The sequence below is a fragment of the Elgaria multicarinata genome, chromosome 5, assembly GCF_023053635.1.
Source record: "Elgaria multicarinata webbii isolate HBS135686 ecotype San Diego chromosome 5, rElgMul1.1.pri, whole genome shotgun sequence".
In the NCBI taxonomy this organism is placed as follows: domain Eukaryota; kingdom Metazoa; phylum Chordata; class Lepidosauria; order Squamata; family Anguidae; genus Elgaria; species Elgaria multicarinata.
The window spans coordinates 95,804,404-95,824,789 of NC_086175.1; the positions used below are offsets into that span (position 1 = coordinate 95,804,404).

General features: G+C 37.9%; 1 protein-coding gene across 2 annotated transcripts in view; it reads left to right on the top strand.

Annotated features, from left to right (window-relative positions):
• The window catches only part of CIP2A (cellular inhibitor of PP2A), a 35,252-nt gene that overhangs the window by 992 nt on the left and 13,874 nt on the right, over nt 1-20,386 (top strand). The window contains exons 2-9 of one of the 2 annotated variants that reach the window (XM_063126848.1): nt 6,461-6,608; nt 9,182-9,294; nt 10,237-10,331; nt 12,157-12,253; nt 13,748-13,870; nt 13,993-14,138; nt 17,020-17,095; nt 18,091-18,315. In XM_063126848.1, the coding sequence (XP_062982918.1) occupies nt 6,461-6,608; nt 9,182-9,294; nt 10,237-10,331; nt 12,157-12,253; nt 13,748-13,870; nt 13,993-14,138; nt 17,020-17,095; nt 18,091-18,315 (1,023 nt within the window). Of the gene's footprint in view, nt 1-6,460; nt 6,609-9,181; nt 9,295-10,236; nt 10,332-12,156; nt 12,254-13,747; nt 13,871-13,992; nt 14,139-17,019; nt 17,096-18,090; nt 18,316-20,386 lie in introns of those variants that run through there. The other variant, XM_063126849.1, reaches the window with a different exon arrangement.

The following is a 20,386-nucleotide window of genomic DNA, read 5'->3' on the forward strand; positions in this document are numbered from 1 at the left end:
CAACCTCACCAGGCAACTGATTCCATTGTCGTACTGCTCTAACAGTCAGGAAGTTTTTCCTGATGTCCAGCTGGAATCTGGCTTCCTTTAACTTGAGCCCATTATTCCGTGTCCTGCACTCTGGGAGGATCGAGAAGAGATCCTGGCCCTCCTCTGTGTGACAACCTTTTAAGTATTTGAAGAGTGTTATCATGTCTCCCCTCAATCTCCTCTTCTCCAGGCTAAACATGCCCAGTTCTTTCAGTCTCTCTTCATAGGGCTTTGTTTCCAGACCCCTGATCATCCTGGTTGCCCTCTTCTGAACACGCTCCAGCTTGTCTGCATCCTTCTTGAATTGTGGAGCCCAGAACTGGACACAATACTCTAGATGAGGCCTAACCAGGGCCGAATAGAGAGGAACCAGTACCTCACGTGATTTGGATGCTATACTTCTATTAATGCAGCCCAAAATAGCATTTGCCTTTCTTGCAGCCATATCGCACTGTTGGCTCATATTCAGCTTGCGATCTACAACAATTCCAAGATCTTTCTCGTTTGTAGTATTGCTGAGCCAAGTGTCCCCCATCTTGTAACTGTGCATTTGGTTACTATTCCCTAAATGTAGAACTTTGCATTTATCCCTATTAAATTTCATTCTGTTGTTTTCAGCCCAGCACTCCAGCCTATCAAGATCACTTTGAAGTTTGTTTCTGTCTTCCAGGGTATTAGCTATCCCACCCAATTTTGTGTCATCTGCAAATTTGATCAGCGTTCCCTGCACCTCCTCGTCCAAATCATTAATAAAAATGTTGAAGAGCACTGGGCCCAGGACTGAGCCCTGCGGCACCCCACTCGTTGCCTCTCCCCAGTTTGAGAAGGTTCCATTGATAAGTACTCTTTGAGTCCGATTCTGTAGCCAACTGTGGATCCACCTAATAGTTGTTCCATCTAGCCCACTTTTAGCTAGTTTGTTAATCAGAATGTCATGTGGTACTTTGTCAAAAGCTTTGCTGAAGTCAAGATATATGAAGTCCACAGCATTCCCACAGTCCACAAGGGAGGTTATCCTATCAAAAAATGAGATCAAATTAGTCTGACAGGATTTGTTCCTGACAAATCCATGTTGGCTTCTAGTAATCACTGCATTGATTTCAAGGTGTTTATGTTGGGTTATTGCCAGAATTTTTTTCTCTCTGGAACTCTGTTTGTGCTCAGAAACAAACACACATCACACAGGTCTTACACAGCAGAGCTGGTTTATTTCCTTCAGGCTTCTGTGCAGTTCAATTCAGATCAGTTCAGATCAGCACACTGAGGCATACACAGAGAGCAGTGATCATAGAGCAGTGATCAGTAAGCAGTGATCAGAGAGCAGCGATCAGTTCCATTTTACATAAGTGAGAAACTATATACACATCTACACAATTCTTATCTACATTACATACAGCTGTGATGAGGCTAACTTAGAATCTTGGCAAGGTTCCCAGAACAGCCTCTATCTCAAGGTAATTGCCCACAGATAGACTTTCTCTGTTTAACCCTGAGATAGCCATACACACACAATTTTAATGACTTAGCAAGTATTTCTTTTCATATACTTAACAGTCCTCTTCTTGCGCATGTTGTTTAAATTGTGTTACAATCTGAGACCTAGCTTTAAAGGATCTCTTTTTGTTTTACTATTGAACGTTCTACCTGTCTTTCTTCATTTTGTTTTATTTTGAATACTCATTTACTGTTAATGGCTTTACGACCTTCAGGTAAAGGTACTAGCTTCTACGTTTCATTTTTTTCTATTGTTCTGATTTCTTCTGACATTGCTTCATGCCAGCCCTGAGCTTCTGTAGGTTCTATTTCTTGAATTTCCTCAAATGAAGTAGGTTCATAGGCTATTAGTAAAGCTCTATGAGAAACCTGTTTGCTTTGGTATTCATCTGAGTAACGAATTGGAGCTTTGCGTTCTCTTTTTGATCGTCTTGGCATAGTTACAGGCATAGTTTCCTCCTCTACAGTTTCTTCCCCCTCCCTCTCTTGCTGAGATTGTTCAGGAATTTTTTCTGTTTCTACAGCTTTCTGTTCTACAGGCAAACTTACATACTGTTTTGTTTCTTGCATTTGTTCATGAAAAACTACATCTCTCTTCACAATTACACTTTTGTGATATGGAGACCACAAACGATAGCCTTTTGTTTGTGTATCATATCCCAACAGTTTACATTCCAAACTTCTTTGAGCTAGTTTTCTTGGTCTGTTTTCTTTCTGAATATGAGCAAAACATTTACTTCCAAAAACTCTTATATGTGACACTCTAGGTTTTCTTTTGTAAAACATTTCATATGGAGTTTTTTCATGTACAGAGTGGTAAAGCCTGTTTAACAAATAATTTGAGGTGGACAAAGCTTCTGCCCAGAACAGGTTAGACAATCCTGACTCTTTCAATAGAGCTCTTAACATGTTCTGCAAGGTTCTGTTTTTCCTTTCTGCAACTCTATTTTGAAATGGTGAATATGGAGCAGTAAGGTCATGTTGTATACCTTCATCACTGAGGAATTTTTTAAATTGGTTGCTAAGAAATTCACCTCCCCGGTCCGTTCTTAGATTAGCTATAGGTTCTTTAAATCTATTTTTATTCTACTTAACAAAGGCTTTGAACTTTTTAAAAGTTTCACTCTTCTGTTTTAATACATACACAAATCCAAATCTACTGTAATCATCAACAATAGACAAGAAAAATCTGTTTCTTCCTTGACTTGTCTCAAAAGGACCTGCAAGATCTGCATGAATTAATTCAAAAATTCTTTTTGTTGTTCTTTCACTATGTTTTGGAATGTTTGACTTATGACACTTGGTTTCACTGCATACATTACATTCTACATAGTTAGAACATGGTTTGATTTTCACCCCTTCACACAATTCTGGAATCTTAGAAATTGTTTTATAGTTAGCATGACCAAATCTTTTATGAGTTAAATGGATACACTCTTGGTGTGGTTTGCAATTGGCTATTGTTTTTGTTGTGACTTTGCTGGCTACAACTTCATGTTCTGTACAAGTATTAATCACATACAAAGATTCTTTCATTATTCTTTGCACACACACCTTGTTTCCCTGTTTTATAGTACAATTTTCTTCTGTAAAACAAACCTCATACCCCATTTTTGTTAACTGAAACACACTTAGAAGGTTTGTTTTTAATTCTGGTACATATAAAACACTTTGTAGTTCAACTCTCAGACAATCAAAATATACATTACTCACACTACAAATCTGGATTTTTGTTTTATTTGCAAGGGTAACACACTTTTGCTTTGAAGTAGAAGTTTCCAAGGTTACAAATGAAAGTTTGTCTTTTGCCATACTTATTGAAGCCCCAGAGTCTAAAAACCAAGGATTCATTGTCTCTTTGACTCTTGCTAGAAGACACTTCTTTGTTGATTCAGCTTCATTCATGTTGTTTTCTTCTCTCCACTTTGCTGTTGACTGCTTTTTCTTCTTGTTGTTGTTGCAATCCCGCCGTAAATGTTCTGTGGAACCACAATTAAAGCATTTCCTTGCCTTTAATGCAGCCACCACGTCAGAAGATTTATGGCTTTGTTGAAATTCAGCCACAGGAAGTTTAAGGCTCTGTTGTTTTGAAGCTTGTCTTCTTTCATAGGTTTCCAGTAGTTTTCGAGCTACATACTCGAGGGTTAAATTTTTCTCTTCTTGACTTTCCATCATGGTGACAACCGCGTCGTACGATGAATCAAGACTTGACAAAATCACATAGACTTGGTGTATAGTTGTAAACTCCATCCCTCGTGCCCTGAGTTGATTGAAGATTTCTCTCATGCTTTTCAAATGGTTTGACATAGACTCCTTTGGTTTCAGCTTCATTCTATACAGCTTCTGGGTTAGAATTATTTTATTGCCTGCTGTTTCTCTTTGATATACAGCTTGTAGCGCATTCCAGCACTCTTTTGATGTATTCAAAAACTGAATGAAGGAAATTTGAGAGTCTTCCACAGCTAATGCAATAACTGCCATTGCTTTTGCATCATCTTTAAACCATTTAGCATTCTGTGGATCTGCTCTATCTGGTGGATCCTCTGTGACTACATACCACAGTTCAGCCTGAATCAGATACATTTGCATTTTGTAAGACCATAATGCATAGTTAGTCATTCAGCTTTTCTAACAATTGATGCAAACCAGACATATTAGCTCTTGCCATTTCCTCTGCTTTAGGAATTGGTATCTCACCGTCCTCCTGCTCAGAGTCTTCCTCAGAGTCAGCCGACTGAGATTTTTCTTCACTTTGCAGCATTGGCTTTAGCTTGATGTCTTCTTCCATCAACAGTCTTCTTTTTTTAGCAGACTCCTGGTTCTAGTTCTGATACTGCACCGTTCCCACCAAGTTCTGGTTCTTCTGCCTGGGTTAGGCTGGCGTAGACTTGCCTGGACTGGACTGGGCCCATAACCTTTGTTGGGTTATTGCCAGAACTTTTTTCTCTCTGGAACTCTGTTTGTGCTCAGAAACAAACACACATCACACAGGTCTTACACAGCAGAGCTGGTTTATTTCCTTCAGGCTTCTGTGCAGTTCAATTCAGATCAGTTCAGATCAGCACACTGAGGCATACACAGAGAGCAGTGATCATAGAGCAGTGATCAGTAAGCAGTGATCAGAGAGCAGCGATCAGTTCCATTTTACATAAGTGAGAAACTATATACACATCTACACAATTCTTATCTACATTACATACAGCTGTGATGAGGCTAACTTAGAATCTTGGCAAGGTTCCCAGAACAGCCTCTATCTCAAGGTAATTGCCCACAGATAGACTTTCTCTGTTTAACCCTGAGATAGCCATACACACACAATTTTAATGACTTAGCAAGTATTTCTTTTCATATACTTAACAGTTTACAGATTGACTTCTTTATAATCTGCTCCAGATTATAAATTGCTGTCTCTATTTTTATGAATTTTAAAAGTGTGCCTTTTGAAGTGAAACACTGGTATACATGGCTTAAAGACAGCTTGTATTTATCTGAGAAGTGAATCTGAGCCACATTTTGCTTAATTCTATCCCTGACCCACCCTGGGGTGGAAATAGGGAGAAGTGAACATTTAACTTTTATACTATGGAAGGAGTTGCTTGTAAATACTGTCCTTTGGTAAGTCTCCTAGTAATGCAGTTTTCATAAGCTCAGAGTCCTTGGATCTTATCATACTTTATTATATTACGGTCTGTTTTAAATTGAATGCCATGTTGATAATTAAACATTTTAAACGCTGTTTATTGCGGTTAATTTCATATAGAACGTCTTCCAGCTCCCTAATCCTGTCTTTACATTCAAGTGTTGGAATTTTCCATATAAATGCAACAGAATTAGGTGAAAAATCCACATTTTGCTACTTCTGTGTAGGTAACTAGGCAGAAGTGTCCCATGTTCATGTGCGTTCTCAAAATCCTTATTATCCAATTGAGACATTTTTGAGACATTAACTGTTTTAGAAGTAGGAGCTGTTTTAGAAGTATGATCAAGCACATACACAGTAGCTTAGTATGTTCTAGTTTGTGCATAATACCAATTTATGGATTGTGTAAGAAACTTTCTTTATTGAAATGTTTTTTGATGGAAGAGAAGAATAGAAGAGCCTTATTGACTAGCGCATGGTTTGTCGTTTTGGTTGGCACATTGGGGAATGTTCCTGCGTTATTTATTTATTACATATTTATACTGCCCAGCAGCCTAAGCCTTCTAGGCAGTATACAACTAAAACCATAAAATCCATTTTAAAACTTTAAAATCACATAAGAGCAGAATAAATTACAGTTGAGGGAAGGCTTGTTTAAAAATATATGTTTTTAGGAGGCGTTTAAAAGTTACTACATTTTCAGCCTCAAGAACCACACGAGGGAGGGTTTTCCAGAGGGTAGGTTAATGAAGGTGGATGGAAAGTGGAAGGGGTGAGCGGATGGGAGGCAGCGCATGGACTTGCTGCTGCATGATTTTATTAGTTGTTAGGGTCGTATTACTTGTTGTGAACAAGGCCTATATATCATATGCTTCTCTCAAATGTACATTATTTTGTAATTTTAGAGTGAGCATTTCCTCAATGATCCTGTTGCACAAGGAAATAATTCCAAGCTTCCTTAAGTGAAAGCAAGCCAGAAAGACAATGTAACAGGAGGCAGGCAAATCAAAGACAAAGAGAAGGCATTTGCCCACGATATGTCTTAATCTAAATGTAGCAGCCTCAGAAAAACAAATTAGATGCATTGTTAAACACGAATTCGATTGGTTTCACTGAGAGAAAGTTAATAGCATGTGCAAATGAAACTGATGTTTTCACTTAAGTAAATGGTTAGGTGCACTGTGTACTCACTGGACTTTCCATGTACTTAGAGAATGTCTGCATCACAGTGTCTGTTACTGTTAAGTTTCAGCTGCTACTTGCTGTATATATTAAAAGTATTTTTTATTCTTCCAGATCATCTCTGGCTTAAAGCTGACAAAATTCTTCGCATCAAACCAGATTTTACCAAGTGAATGTCTGAGTTGTTTAGTAGAACTCATTGAAGACCCAAATATAAGCCCTTCCTTAACTCTGAATGTGGTAGGCTTGCTCTCTCAACTAGGTAAGCTCTGAAGGTAATTGGGTAGCATGTTGCACATGCTACCCAACTAGGGGAGGAATGAGGTATAATGCATATGGGTGAATGTGATTTCTTTTATATTTTTCTGTATATTGTATGGAGTCCTGTAATGTACTTTATGTGGATCTTCCTTCAAAGATTGTTTGGAAACTTCTATTGGTGCAGAATACAGCTGTTCGGATATTAGTAGGAGCTGGGCAATTGGCTCATGTGATACCAATGCTGCACTGGTTGCCATTGTGTTTGCAAACCCAATTTAAAGTGCTAGTTTTACCCTTTGGATCCTTAAATGGCTTGGGATGAAGTTACTTGAAAGGACTGCCTTCACCCCTGCCAGCCTGTATGCTGGTAAGAAATAAATAAAATTATTATTATTATTATCATCATCATCATCATCATCCCTTCTGATGTGCCTGCCACCTAGAGCAGTTAGGTTGGTGAGTATAAAGACGAAGACCTTTTCAGTAGTGGCCCCACCCACCTGGAACAAGCTTCCATCATGAGTTTATTAGATCCTTTTTACACAGGTCTTCAGGAAAGCCTTTTCTTAATTTTTAGGCTGCTGGTTTTATTTGTAGTTGCTGTTTTGTTTTTTCATTTTGGTACTGTTTCTTTTATCTTTTACATACTTTGGAATGTACACTTTGGCCTTAAACATGCCCATGAAATTTATTTATTTATTTTAAATAAATAAAATATTTATTTATTTATTACATTTTTATACCACCCGATAGCCGAAGCTCTCTGGGTGGTTCACAGCAATTGAAACCCTTAAATACAAAGTGATAAAATGCAATATAAAAGTTTAAAACTACAGTATAAAATAATAATAACCAAATAGAAGCTAGCAACAGTGTAAAGATATAAAAGACAGTACCAGACTGAAAACCGAAACGGAAAAACTAAAATGCCTGGGAAAATAAAAATGTCTTCCCCTGGTGCTAAAAAGAGTACAATGTAGGATAACTGTAGCTAGGTTGTTTCTGGTTCAGATAAGGATGTAGTTGGTATATCAGCCTAGGCTGATAAAAAGTGCTCTGTACCACCAAGTCCACCTGTGTGTCAGTTCTGGGACAAAGAGCACCACCAAACTGCGAACCTGATGCTTTCGGGGGAGTGGAACTCCCTCTAGAACAGGTTGAATATCACATAGCCAGGCAGATGAACGTTAACAGTACCTCTGTCTTGTCTGGGTTGAGCCTCAGGTTATTGGCACTCATCTAGTCCATTAGTGTGCCCAGGCACTGATTCAGAACAGCCCTCCCTCACCTGGATTTGATGAAAAGCAGAGGTAGAGCTTGGTTCCATCTACATATTGGTAACACCTCATTCCATATCTCCAGATAACCTCCCCCAGTGGTTTCATGTAGATGTTGAATAGCATGGGGGATAAAAGTGAACCTTGTGGAACCCCATGATATAACTGCCCAGGAACAGAGTAATAATTTCTCAGCACCGCCTTCTGGAATCAGCTATCCAACTCCCACCACAATAGCCTATCCAGAGGCATACCATGGTTGATGCTATCGAAAGTTGCTGAGAGGCCCAAGAGAATTAACGGTGCACTCCTCTTGTCCCTCTCCCAGCAAAGGTCAGGATGACCAAGGCACTTTACATTACAAAACCAAACCTGAAGCTGACTGAAAAGGATTTAGATAATCAGGAAGGGGATATTAGCATCCACCCTACACTAGTTAACATCTTCTGGGTCCATGTTAGGCTTTTTCAGGAGTGGCTTCATTACTGCCTTCTTTAAAGTGGCAAGCACCACTCTCTCTCAAGGAGTAGTTGTTAACCTCCCCTCCCTCTTAGATGCAATACACCATGATGGATAAGGGTCAAGCACAAAGGTGGTCAGCCAGGCTTAGCCAAGCACCTTGTCCACATCCTCAGGCTTCAAAATTTGAAAGTGATACAATAAAACCGCATGGTAAAATGGTCAGATATCAAACTAAAATATAATGTGAAAGAGTTTTCTAATCTTTGAAACCATACTTTATTGGATTAGTATTTTTTAAAGTAATTAATAATTTATTGCAATGCTTTTGAGCAGGCATGAACTCAACACATTTGTTCTTGCAAATTAGGAACAGTAACTAATTCAAAACTGGCGTAGTGAATTGAATTCTAGTGTGCATGAATTCTAGTGTGCATGTACTTCATCACTAGAAATGTGGCAGCATCATGTGGTTCCAAGCAGATATAAAAAACTTGGAAGATACCTGTGAAGCCCAGAGTGAGAGGGGTGAAAGCTCAAACTAGCTTTTTGTTTTAAGATTAAAATTAGCTTGTCTCAAAAGTAGAAGCAATGCAGAAGCGACTGGAACTTCTTTTGTTTGCTGAATTTAGATAACCTTGTGTCCTGACAAGAAAATATAAAAATGTAGGCTCAGGGGGAGTGATTAAGATATAATTGGTGGTACAAAGGTAAAATATATTGCTATTCAGGCTCATCATTTCTGAAAGAGTTTTTAATTCCCACTTTTTTCTATATGTATTGCTTCTGATGTTAATGGTCATACATATTTTTTAATTACGTTTAATTTACATATTAGTTCTAGACAATGAGACCAGAGAAGCCCTCCAGAATACTTACAATCTGTGTAGTGTTCTGGCAGGTGTAATTCTTCGAAGTTCTGTCAATCCAATCGAGCCAGTATTATTACAGGTAAGAAAATGTAAAGCTTAATGCTTTATATAACAAAAGTTATTCTGATAAAGTTTATGTGTTCTGTTATTATTCATATCTCACCATTCTTCCATGGAACTCAGAACTATGTACATAGAATTTCTAAGTGGTCTTCCATCTGGCCATTGACTAGACTCAAACCTGCTTAGCAAGGTGGCAGCTGCATGTGCCTTCATACCATGCTGAAATGCAAATATAGTGACCAAAACAATGTACAGTGCCAGCCACTCTAAAGATCCCCAATTGATAAGTGTTGCTATATCACTCTTTATTGATTTAAATTGAAAATATGTATTGGTGGCTACCTAGATTTGCACCTATACAGCCATGGCACAATTATTTTTGCTTCACATTCTTTATGGTGTAAAATAATGGGTTGATACTAATATCAGCAACATTGTGGCTGGCTTTTTTGGATTGACTAAAACCAAAATGTGATTGAACAGACTTGTTGAGAGAAACTGAGTTGGTTTAACATGAATATTTGTTTTGTTTCACGTCTGCACTTGAGTGGTTTAATATTATTATTATTATTATTATTATTATTATTATTTATTTATATAGCACCATCAATGTACATGGTGCTGTACAGAGTAAAACAGTAAATAGCAAGACCCTGCCGCATAGGCTTACAATCTCTCAGTATGACTATTTTGTTTTACAAACTGAACAAAAATAAGACTATCTGTTATGATTTTAATACAGTTTTGAAACAGTATATCTAGTTGAATATGGAATAAAAATGGTTCCTAATGCAAAGTAATATTTTTCTCCTAATTAGAGTCTTAATGAGTTGTGTCTTTCACAGTGCAATCCTGTACATATCTACTCAGAAATGTCCTATTGAGTTCAATGAGGTTTACTTCCAGATAAGTGGGTATAGGATTGCATCCTCAGTTAACTTTTCTTTTTATTTCTCAGAGTATTCAACTGCTACAGAAATTGACATACAATTCAAGAGTATTCCATGTCAGTGCTAATATTGATGAGTTAATTTCATTCCTTATGCATCGTATGTAAGTATCTTCTTAGGGTTCAACATTTAGCTAACTAAGGCAGGAACTATGGCTTTTTAACAAAGCTTTTGATGGCTAAATTCACCAAGCTTGCACATTGTTTTAACTGTTTTAATTGTTTTTTACTGCTTTTAAATTCTATACTGGTTTTAGCTTGATGAATAATTTAATTTGTTTTTAGCTGTGTGTATTTATTGTTTTATATTGTTTGTATAATTTTATCTGTATGCCTCCCTGAGATCCTAGTGATATAGGGTGGGATACAAATGTTTTAATAAATAATAAATAAATAAAAATAAAACCATCTACACATTTTACCTGGGAGTAAATCTCATTGAACATTTAAGTAGACTTGTATAGAATTGCATTGCTAGGGAGTACACCTCATTAAACACAATTGGACTTATTTCTGAATAAGCATGCCTAGGTTTGTGCTGCATCTTATGAAATGTTTAGTAACTTAGTTACAAACTGCAAGAGGACAGGGTTTAGTGTCTAAAATTCAACATAAGAGAGATAATGGAAGATGGCAAGAGTAACTGAGGGAAAAATTCATGTGTCAGTTACATGTGCTTAGGCAGTAGCATACTAAGGGCGTGTGCCAAGGGCTTCATGGAAATACCAGGTTTTGAGGAGGGGTTCAAAGAAAGCGAGTGAGGTCCTCTCGGATATAATTCCAGACATGAGGGGCAGTAAGGGAGAAAGGACAGATGGTTTGGGGGAAAAGAGACCATTGGACAGCTTAGGGCAGAGGAGCTGAAGGACCAGCAGAGGTGTATTGGGATATGAAAGTAGAAAGGCTGGAGGCAGGGACCTGATCTTACAGCTAGCAGTTTTTTCCATATGTTTTTCAAAGAATAAGATAGAGGAAGGGGGGTACACACAGGTGCACATGTTCTCTAGCAGTCTCCTATGCTGATTCTGACCAGTCCCAGACCTTTTCAGTTTCAGGCACAGGACTTCATCAGGCACCTTCAGGACATTTTTCCGAAAGACAGTAAAAGAAGAGTGGTTGGCCTGGCCTTCATTCAGCCGTTTTTTTATCATAGCAGTGTAAATCAAATTTTCCTGCTGATACTGATCTTCAGCTGGTAACTGTATGTTCAAGGCAACTCTGCATGAGGGGCCCAAAAATGAGACCCCTCTTTCTTAAGCTATGTAAGTGCCCTCATTTAGTATAGTTCTGCTGTGGCAGGAGTAAACGCTGTGCAGGTTCTTCACACCTGGAGTTTAACTTGCACAATGCTTGACAGTTTAGGGCCTCAATGCTGTTTCGAGAGCCTGTCTAGGCCAGAATGGCAGCATATAAATGGAGGGGGGGGGGAATAAGAGAAATAGTACAAATAAGTTTTTTCTTTCAGCGGAAATCTTAAAGATCTTTACCATTTAATAATGGTTATTCTTGAGCAAGTTATTCTGTTGTTCTACCACTAAAGCAAATCTGACAGAGCTGAATGTGGATGGGCAGATTGGAGTGCGATTTAGGTAGCTTTGTGAGTTGCGTGTTTATGTAAGACTGCCCTAAAGCATGTGATTTTTACACTGAGCTGCACAAAGCTCAATAAGGGACATAATCTAGGTATATGGTAAATATAATGTGATTTGTTTTATATATGAGACCATCCCACTGAACTATATTTATTTATTTATTTATTTAAGGATTTTTATGCCGCCATTCAGCCAAAAAAGGCTCTCATGGCGGCTTACAAAGGTATTTCTTGACAATATGAAAATTTATCTGAGGGAATAATAATTATCTTAAAGTAAATGCTGAATTCTATTATTGTGTTTAAACAACAAATCAATTTGTTTATTTTGATTTTAGTCAGTCTACAGAAGATGGGCTAACTATTCCATGCCTAGGACTTATGGCAAATCTGTGTCGACACAATCTATCCATTCAAGCACACATGAAGTCATTGGTAGGAATCTTCCTTTATTGAAAGCCTTTTGATGGAAGAGAAGATTAGGGGAGTTTTGTTGTTTGAGCATTTCAAGCCTTCACATTTTAAGTAATTTTAAGTGAGAGTTGATTTTTTTTCCTTGGTTCTGTATAGCAACAGCAGCACAAAATTGCTTTCGAAGCACATGAAAGAAAATGGAATTTGAAGAAATTCCTTAGTTAATCTGGGGCACTTTCCTTCCATGTTTAGAAGATTAGCATAGGTGATAAGACATAGCTTATCTATCTTACTTTAATAATACAATCTTATGTTAACGAAACCAGAGAAAGAGAGCACCAATTCAAAACAAAAAAAGAAATCAAGAAAAGAGGAGTTGTATCAAGGAGAGTTCTCTACAACACTTTTGGATATAAATCCTGATGCTTTTGGTCACTTCAACAAACACCAAATTTCGTACTTGTAAGTTATGTGCCAAAGAAAGCAAGGGTGGTGGTTCCCTCTTCGATGCATAACAGTGAAGCAATCTCAGACCAAAATTTCAAGCCTGATACCATTCTTTATTATAATAAAACTAAAGGTAGCATGGATACCTGTGGCCAGATGGTCTCCATATACACTTCCAAGCGCATGGTCAAACAGTGGCCAATGGTGTTATGTAGAAACATACTTGACATTGCTTGTTTAACTTTTTGAAAATGGAGTAACTTACTATGGCTGCCTTTTCCAACCTGGTGCCCTCCAGATGTGTTGGACTGCAACTCCCATCATTCCCAACCAGCATGGTCAATGGTCATGGTGGCTGGGAATGATGGGAGTTGCAATACAACACATCTGGAGGGCAGCAGGTTAGGAAAGGCTGTACTCTGGAGAGGACATCCTAAATGGTGTCTCTTCCTCATAGACCAGGGTCTGTAGTTGAACAAATCCTGGGTTAGTCTAGAAATATAGCCAACATTTGCCTGGGACAAATAGCTTCAAAACTGGTATGGTCTGTAACTGCTGACACTAGAAAAACAGGCATGTGTCATTTCTGTAATTGTACATAGGCTGCATGAGAAGCATATGCTATGGTTGCAAGAGGTGTGAGATTTATTTTTGTTTTGGGTAATTTGCAACATGATAATTGCAGTGTTATATTTATATAAATATTTACAAAACTGTTGTATTATATGTATGTCAATGGAATTCTGTTGGAATAGGAAAAGTCAACGTAACAGAGAACTCCACAGAGCCTACTACGCAACATGTAACACAACAGTTGTGCAGGAACACTCCTCTGCACAGCGTGGATATTCTGCATGTAGTGTGTGTGTTTTTAAAAAAACCTCCACAGTTGCGTGGAATTTTACCGCCAAACAACCCGTTTCTCAATGGTGGTGTAACAACACCACAGTGGAGTTCTAAAACCACTGCTGACTAAGGTGTTGTCCAAACTGAGCCATTGACTCAGCATGCAATCTTCTCAAATGCATTTTTTTTCTACAACTGTTTTCTCTTTCTCTTCTGTACTAGCCTAACGTGAAGGGTTTCTATCGCACTCTGATCAGTTTCTTGGCCCACAGTAGTCTAACAATGGTTGTATTTGCACTTTCAATATTATCAAGCCTTACATTAAATGAAGAAGTTGGAGAAAAGGTAAGGATGCATTTTATTTTGTTTTGCTTTTAACATGAGGCATGTTAATCTCACAGATAAGACTGTTTGTAGCAGGATGTGGAATTACACAAGCATCCTGTAATCCTGGCTTGTTTGTTTAGCTTTTCCATTCCAGAAACATTCATCAGACTTTCCAGCTAATATTCAACATACTTGTGAATGGTGATGGAACACTAACAAGAAAGTATTCTGTTGATCTGCTTATGGATCTTCTGAAGAATCCCAAGATTGCAGATTATCTTACCAAGTATGATTTACAAAATAAACTTATCTACAAACATTCCTTTTTGGGATCTCTAATATATGCCTTAACTCTTGTGTACTTTTTTATACATGTTATCCATCCTAATCTCTGTATATGTGTTTGCCATAGTGTCCCAGCCATTTCTTCGATGCTTAGTAGGTTACAGAATGTAAGCTCTGTCTTGCATTTCACAGTCCTTCCCTGTAGCTTTGTGCATAGGTTCAAGGCTGTGAATTGTGAGGGAACTGGGATCATGGCCAACCTGCCCTCAGTGACTGGTGTCAAGCTGGATCTTATTTGGGTTCTGTCAAATAGTGTCTGAAATAGTTGAAGAAGCAATAGTAACATCTAAGGCCTGAAGAATGGACATTTCCCATCATCCCCCCCAGAGCCTTCACTGGTGGTGGTGGGGGAGTTTTGCCACTGAATAGAGCCAAGAGCTATAGATTGTTCAGCTTCTTGGCACCCACTTTATGAAATGCCCTGCCCACAGAGATGTGTCAAGAAATACCTTTATTCTCCTTCCACCAGCAGGTAAATTTACAACCTCAGTGCCCATTCAGCAAACGTGGAACGTATTTGGTTTTGCCTACTTCAGCAACTGCAAGATCTGAAATTTCACAAGATCGGAATGAACAGGAAATTATGCTATTATTCTGATAATGGCTTCTTCCTAGAACGCTGGAATCAACAGCAAGTCCCTAGCTGTATTCAAAAGCAGCAGAACCACGTGTTATAACTTTATTTAAAAATGGACTTTTAAAGAAATGATTTGTGGAATTTTTTTTAATGTAAAGCACTGGGAGAAACCAATGGGCTCTGCTGAGAGATTAGTTACATTTGGCTCCTCTTCCTCAAATTTTTCCATTTGAGTGGGTCATTATAAGAACTTTGGAAATTTTAATAACTGGTGCTGGAGTTCACTTTCTTAGTCCCTCTCCACCTCTTTCTCCTTGTGTTGTGTCTTCTAAATTGTAATCCTGCAGGAAGGGACCATCTTATTTGTTGTTTTTATTGGTCTGAAGAAAGATGCCTGGGAGCCTTTTGGCTGAAGAGCAGAGTAAAAAAAGCTTTAAATAAATAAATACATTGCTCATTGAGCTGTCTTGGTGAATTGGAATTGTATTGTCAATAGAGATGCAAAATTTATGGAAATTTTGAAGCTATGGGAAAATGGATGTTTTGAGGAAAATAGACAAATTTGCAATTTTTTAGTGCACTTTACAGATCGAACATCACTTTGTTTTAGGAACATAAAATGAAAATACATATAATTAGGCTCATAAAATTATTATTAAAATTACAAATATGTTGAAGTAAACTCGAGAGAGGAGGCGTCAGTCTAGTGGGTGGCAAACTGATAGGCTTGTGCTTGTGACATCTTAATTTTTGTTCCTTTTGAAAGGTCTCTAGTGGTGATGTCAGTCCCATGCCTATGCCATAGAAACCAGATTACTGGGTTTCTTTTAGGTTTAGAGGGTTTATTTTGCTCAGATATTTTATAATGGTGATGACTAATTGGGAACTTGATTAAAAATGTGCAGAGAATCATAGAGGTTTTTAAAAAAAACACTATTCCCCATGGACTCAACATTTCCAAAAACTTTACATCTCTGTTGTTACATAAATCTTAGGTAGATTTTAGAACTAATTTTGGCAGAGTAATGACTGAGTAGTAATGTACGAACACCTTTCTTAAACATTGTATTAATCATTGTAAAAGAAATCCGTAAACTTAATTGTTCAAATTGTTTTAGGAGAGGTGAGCAAAATGGTCCTTGGAGGAAAAAACTGGGGATTCCCACCCCCCATGTTATTTTTCCCAGGCCTTCACAGCACAGCACGATAAGCCATGGTTAGGCCTCTAACCCTTTTGCAGCAAATTATTGTGAGCATGTTTAAACCATGGTTATATCATGGCTAGGAATGGTTCACATGACACGCCAGGCTTTAATGTTCAGCTCAAAATGTTTAACCACCATGGATTATCGTGTCATCTGAATAGGGTCACTCATTGTTAAGTAATGTGTAAGAATTGGCCTTTGACTTATTGGTCAAAGGCCAAATCCTAAACATTTGTTTGGTAATATCTACTTGCAGTACTGATATGCTTTACTAATTCACAGTCAGTGCATAGCCCCTGCAGACAGTGTCCATGTTCAGACAATCCTATCTTGGCTAATGTGACTTAAGCCAAGGTATGAAGAACCATTTTGCCTGCATACATCGCTCCGTTGTGTACACCAAGTTTAAACCAAGAGCTTTTTACAATAGTTTATTATTCTCTCCAAACCTGGAAAGGTTACTAGGTTTGGAACAAGCCAGGAAATTTAATCATAGTTTGAAGTTGGTTTAATATCCTGGAAGTGATAGTTCTGATTCAGACTAAACATGAAACTATATCCCGTATTTCTTCGATTGTAAGATGCCATCGATTGTAACACACACACTAATTTCAGTACCACCAACAGAAAAAAAACACCTAAGACACACCCGTGATTCTAAGACATACCCCATTTTTAGAGATGTTTATATGGGGGAAAAATGTGTCTTAGAATCGAAGAAATATGGTAGTTGAGAGGCTTTGTGGTTTAGGCATGGCTTGTGTGACGGGAGAGGTGAATGAGCTTCTTGCTCAGGCAGGAAGATTTATTCATCTCTGCTCATGAAACCCAAATATGATCATTTGAATAGAATCTGTGTTTTCTGGCACTTGAGCCTTGGGATCCACCCATCTCTATCATGACTCATTGAAGATTCTTAATTAGAAAAATACTGTCAACTTCAAAATGATGGTTGAATAATGCTGCTTACAGATCATTTTGATTATATTTCACCAAAATAAATGTAATTCCAGCATTTTTTCTTTCTTTCTACAATGTAGGTATGAACATTTTGCATCCTGCCTCAATCAAGTATTAGGCCTCCTTCATGGAAGGGACCCTGATTCATCAGCAAAGGTACTTTACAGATGAGGAGCTGTATAAATGATACCCCTTAAAAGAGTCTAGATATTCAGCATTCTGACATCTAGTTCCAGGTCTGTCCTTAACCTTAGGAATTTATAGAATGTAATGAAATATAAGAATGTTGATTGCAGCTACTCATATTTACTGGTATTGGGCAATTAGTCCTGTGTTTCATAATGTTGTGCTTTGACGACCATAGTGAGATTAAACATAGTTATATTTTCAATTTACTTGGATTGCTTTGGTTTTTCTAAAAACATTTGCAGAATATACTACAAATTTCAGCAGTTTGTTCAAGCAAATCATACCTTCCTTTTCCACATGCATACACACACAAACACACACACACACACACACATATATATAGCTGCACAAATAGCTACACCTATTCTAAATCGTGTAGTAAGCAAATATATATTTATTACTTGGGTAATATTTTAGGTTTGGCTGTGAAGATTATGCTATGTTTAGCTCCTCTATATTTAGTGAACTTTATATCCACCATACAGTTGTACAAAATTCCTCTGGTACAGAGATTGCCTGGCCAGAGGTCAGTAGTAAAACACATGCTTCAAATGCAGAAGGTTCCAGGCTCGGTCCCTGATATCTCCAGTTAAAGTGTCCTGTATAGCAAGGCTGGATGAAAAGTTTGTTTGAGATCTTGGAGAAAGCTACCAGTCGGAGTAGATTGTCCTAGGCTGAGTGGATCCATGGTGTGTTGCAGTATAAGACAGCTTTATATGTAAGACTCCATTTCATATCGTAAGGAGGTTGGAATTTGTCCATCCTGTTTTTAAACTAATAGCAAACCAACGTTTTCAGCTCTGTAACTTTTCTTGAGATATTGGGTAAAATAAGCCATCTGTTTGAGTTAAATCTTTCATAACTGAAATGACGTTTTCCAGTTGGAATCTGAAAGGGTTTTAAATATTGTCGCAAAGAGTTTGTGGAAATAGAAAACATGTATTCTTCTGCTTTCTGCTTAGGTGTTAGAGTTACTACTTGCCTTCTGTCCAGTAACAGAACTCCGTCATGTCTTGCGTCAAGCAGTATTGGAACCAAATATGGCAAGCTGTGGAAGTACAAGAATTGCAACTCGATCTAAGCCTTCAGAGCCATCTATTGTCTTAGTACATTGGTCAAACCAGCCTTTGGAAGCATCTGAAAACTGCTCAACTCTTGCCTTGGAGCTGTTCAGGGAGATATTTGAGGTATCTAATTCTTCTAGAATAAGTTTGAATAGCTTCCAAATCAGCTAGTCCATTATATGAAACAGTCCATTATATGAAATATGAAAACTACAAATGGGAGCCAGTATAAAAATTGTTCCTCTGTTTTATAAGTAATATCTCAAAGCTCCATATTTGACGTTATTTAGAAAACATAAGAACACAAGAAGTGCCCTGATGCTGGATCAGGCCAAGGGTCCATCTAGTCCAGCACTCTGCTCACACAGTGGCCAATCAGCCATCGGCCAGGGACCAACAAGGCAGGCCATGGTGCAACAGCACCCTTCCACCCAAGTTCCCCAGCAATTGGAGCCCACAGGCTTACTGCCTCGAATACTGGAGATAGCACACAAAACATATTTTGGCTGTTTCATGGAGTTATTTCTACGTTTTTGCATGCTTTTGTAAATCAAGGTTAAATAATGCAGGTTTTCCATTGATGGAGTTGTGTTTGTTAGCAGAATTGGGAGGAGGGCAGTTTGCCCTGCAACTCCTTGCACATACTCAAAATCTGCTCCAGAGGGCTGGGTAACCCTCCAGATCAGTTTTTTGGGGGACACTTGGGCTGCAGGGGCAAGGAGAGAGGGAGGAAAGTCACTTTGTGTGAGAAGAAATTCGCTGACATGAGTCCTGCCCTCTGGTTTTAAAAATAATAATGGGCATTTGAATTTAATTACCATGTTTCAAGTTGACATTGCTGTATTCTAGAATTGAAAATATTTCAAGAAAAGAATTAAGGTTCTTAAAAATGCGCTATATCAAAAACATGGACATTCTGAGTTATGGTTCCTTCCTCAACTTCTATGCCATGTAAGAAATAAAGATGTTGTACAGGAAAATCATATGCACATCTATTCAGGAGTAAGTCCCAGTAAGTTCAGTGGTACTTACTCCCAGGTAAGTATGCATATGATTGCACTGTTAAACTCCATAGGCCCAGACTTCACCTTTGTCTTTGAGGATTATGGGCCACATTGATGCTGTTATTGTCTAATAAGAATTTTACGTTTTAAAATTAATGACATGGACTTTTTGCTGGAAGAAATGCTGGTAACCGCAATGTCAGTTTTGGAAACAAATCTTATTTTTATTTTCCATTTACTGGCTATGAAGTAATACAATGGAACTGCCCCTTTGAGAGGAGGGTTGGTGAAAGGAATAATGAGGAATCCACCAGGGAGAGAGAGGGTGGAATAGATAAATGACCACGAAAACCACAGGGATTAGATGCAACATCAAGCATATGGGTGGAATTATAGGATGACTGCTGTGAAAAAAGGGTAGATTGCCTAGTTTCTGGGTCAAAGAAATGACTTTGAGGAGGGATAGGAGACCATGCTACAAAGTGCCTGTTATTCCAAACAGTTAGCATAGTTATTCCCTATTGTTTCACTTTTCTCTGTGTCTTCCTTCTTGTTCCATCTTTTATCTTCAGGAGTTTGCAGGTGGCAAGCAGATGGCCTCTCCCACCTACAGTTTTTGTAATTTCCCATTTAAAGCCGTTCATGAATAATTATTACTTAACTAATTTAAATAGGAGGGGAAAGTCTTGAGTGTAGAAAAATTCCTCTCTGACTCCCAACTATGGCAATCAGATACAAAATCCCTTAAGTTCCTAATTCTAAGTAAAGGCAGAATAGTTAAAGTATACTAGCGTATCTGAAATATAACTTTCTATGAAACACAAAATGCAGAAAAAATACCTAAACATTGTACTTTCTCTAGTAATAGAAAACATTATGATTAATTCTTCTATATGAGGCATGTACCTTCAAAGTTCTTCTACATTTTATATTAAACTGCCATACCAGTTTCACAATCCATACTAAATAATATTATTCAAGTTGTTCTTATATCCATGCAGGCCTGGTAAAAGTAACTTCTGATTTTTTTCCACAAATACAACTTGTTTTTCAAACTAGTATTGCATCTTGTCTCCCTCATGTAATAATTATATGCTTTGATGTTCTTCAGATCTGTAACATCTTATTTAAACTAATATGTACTCATTTCCAAACCTATTGGCATGCTGTAATTTTTGTCATTACAAACA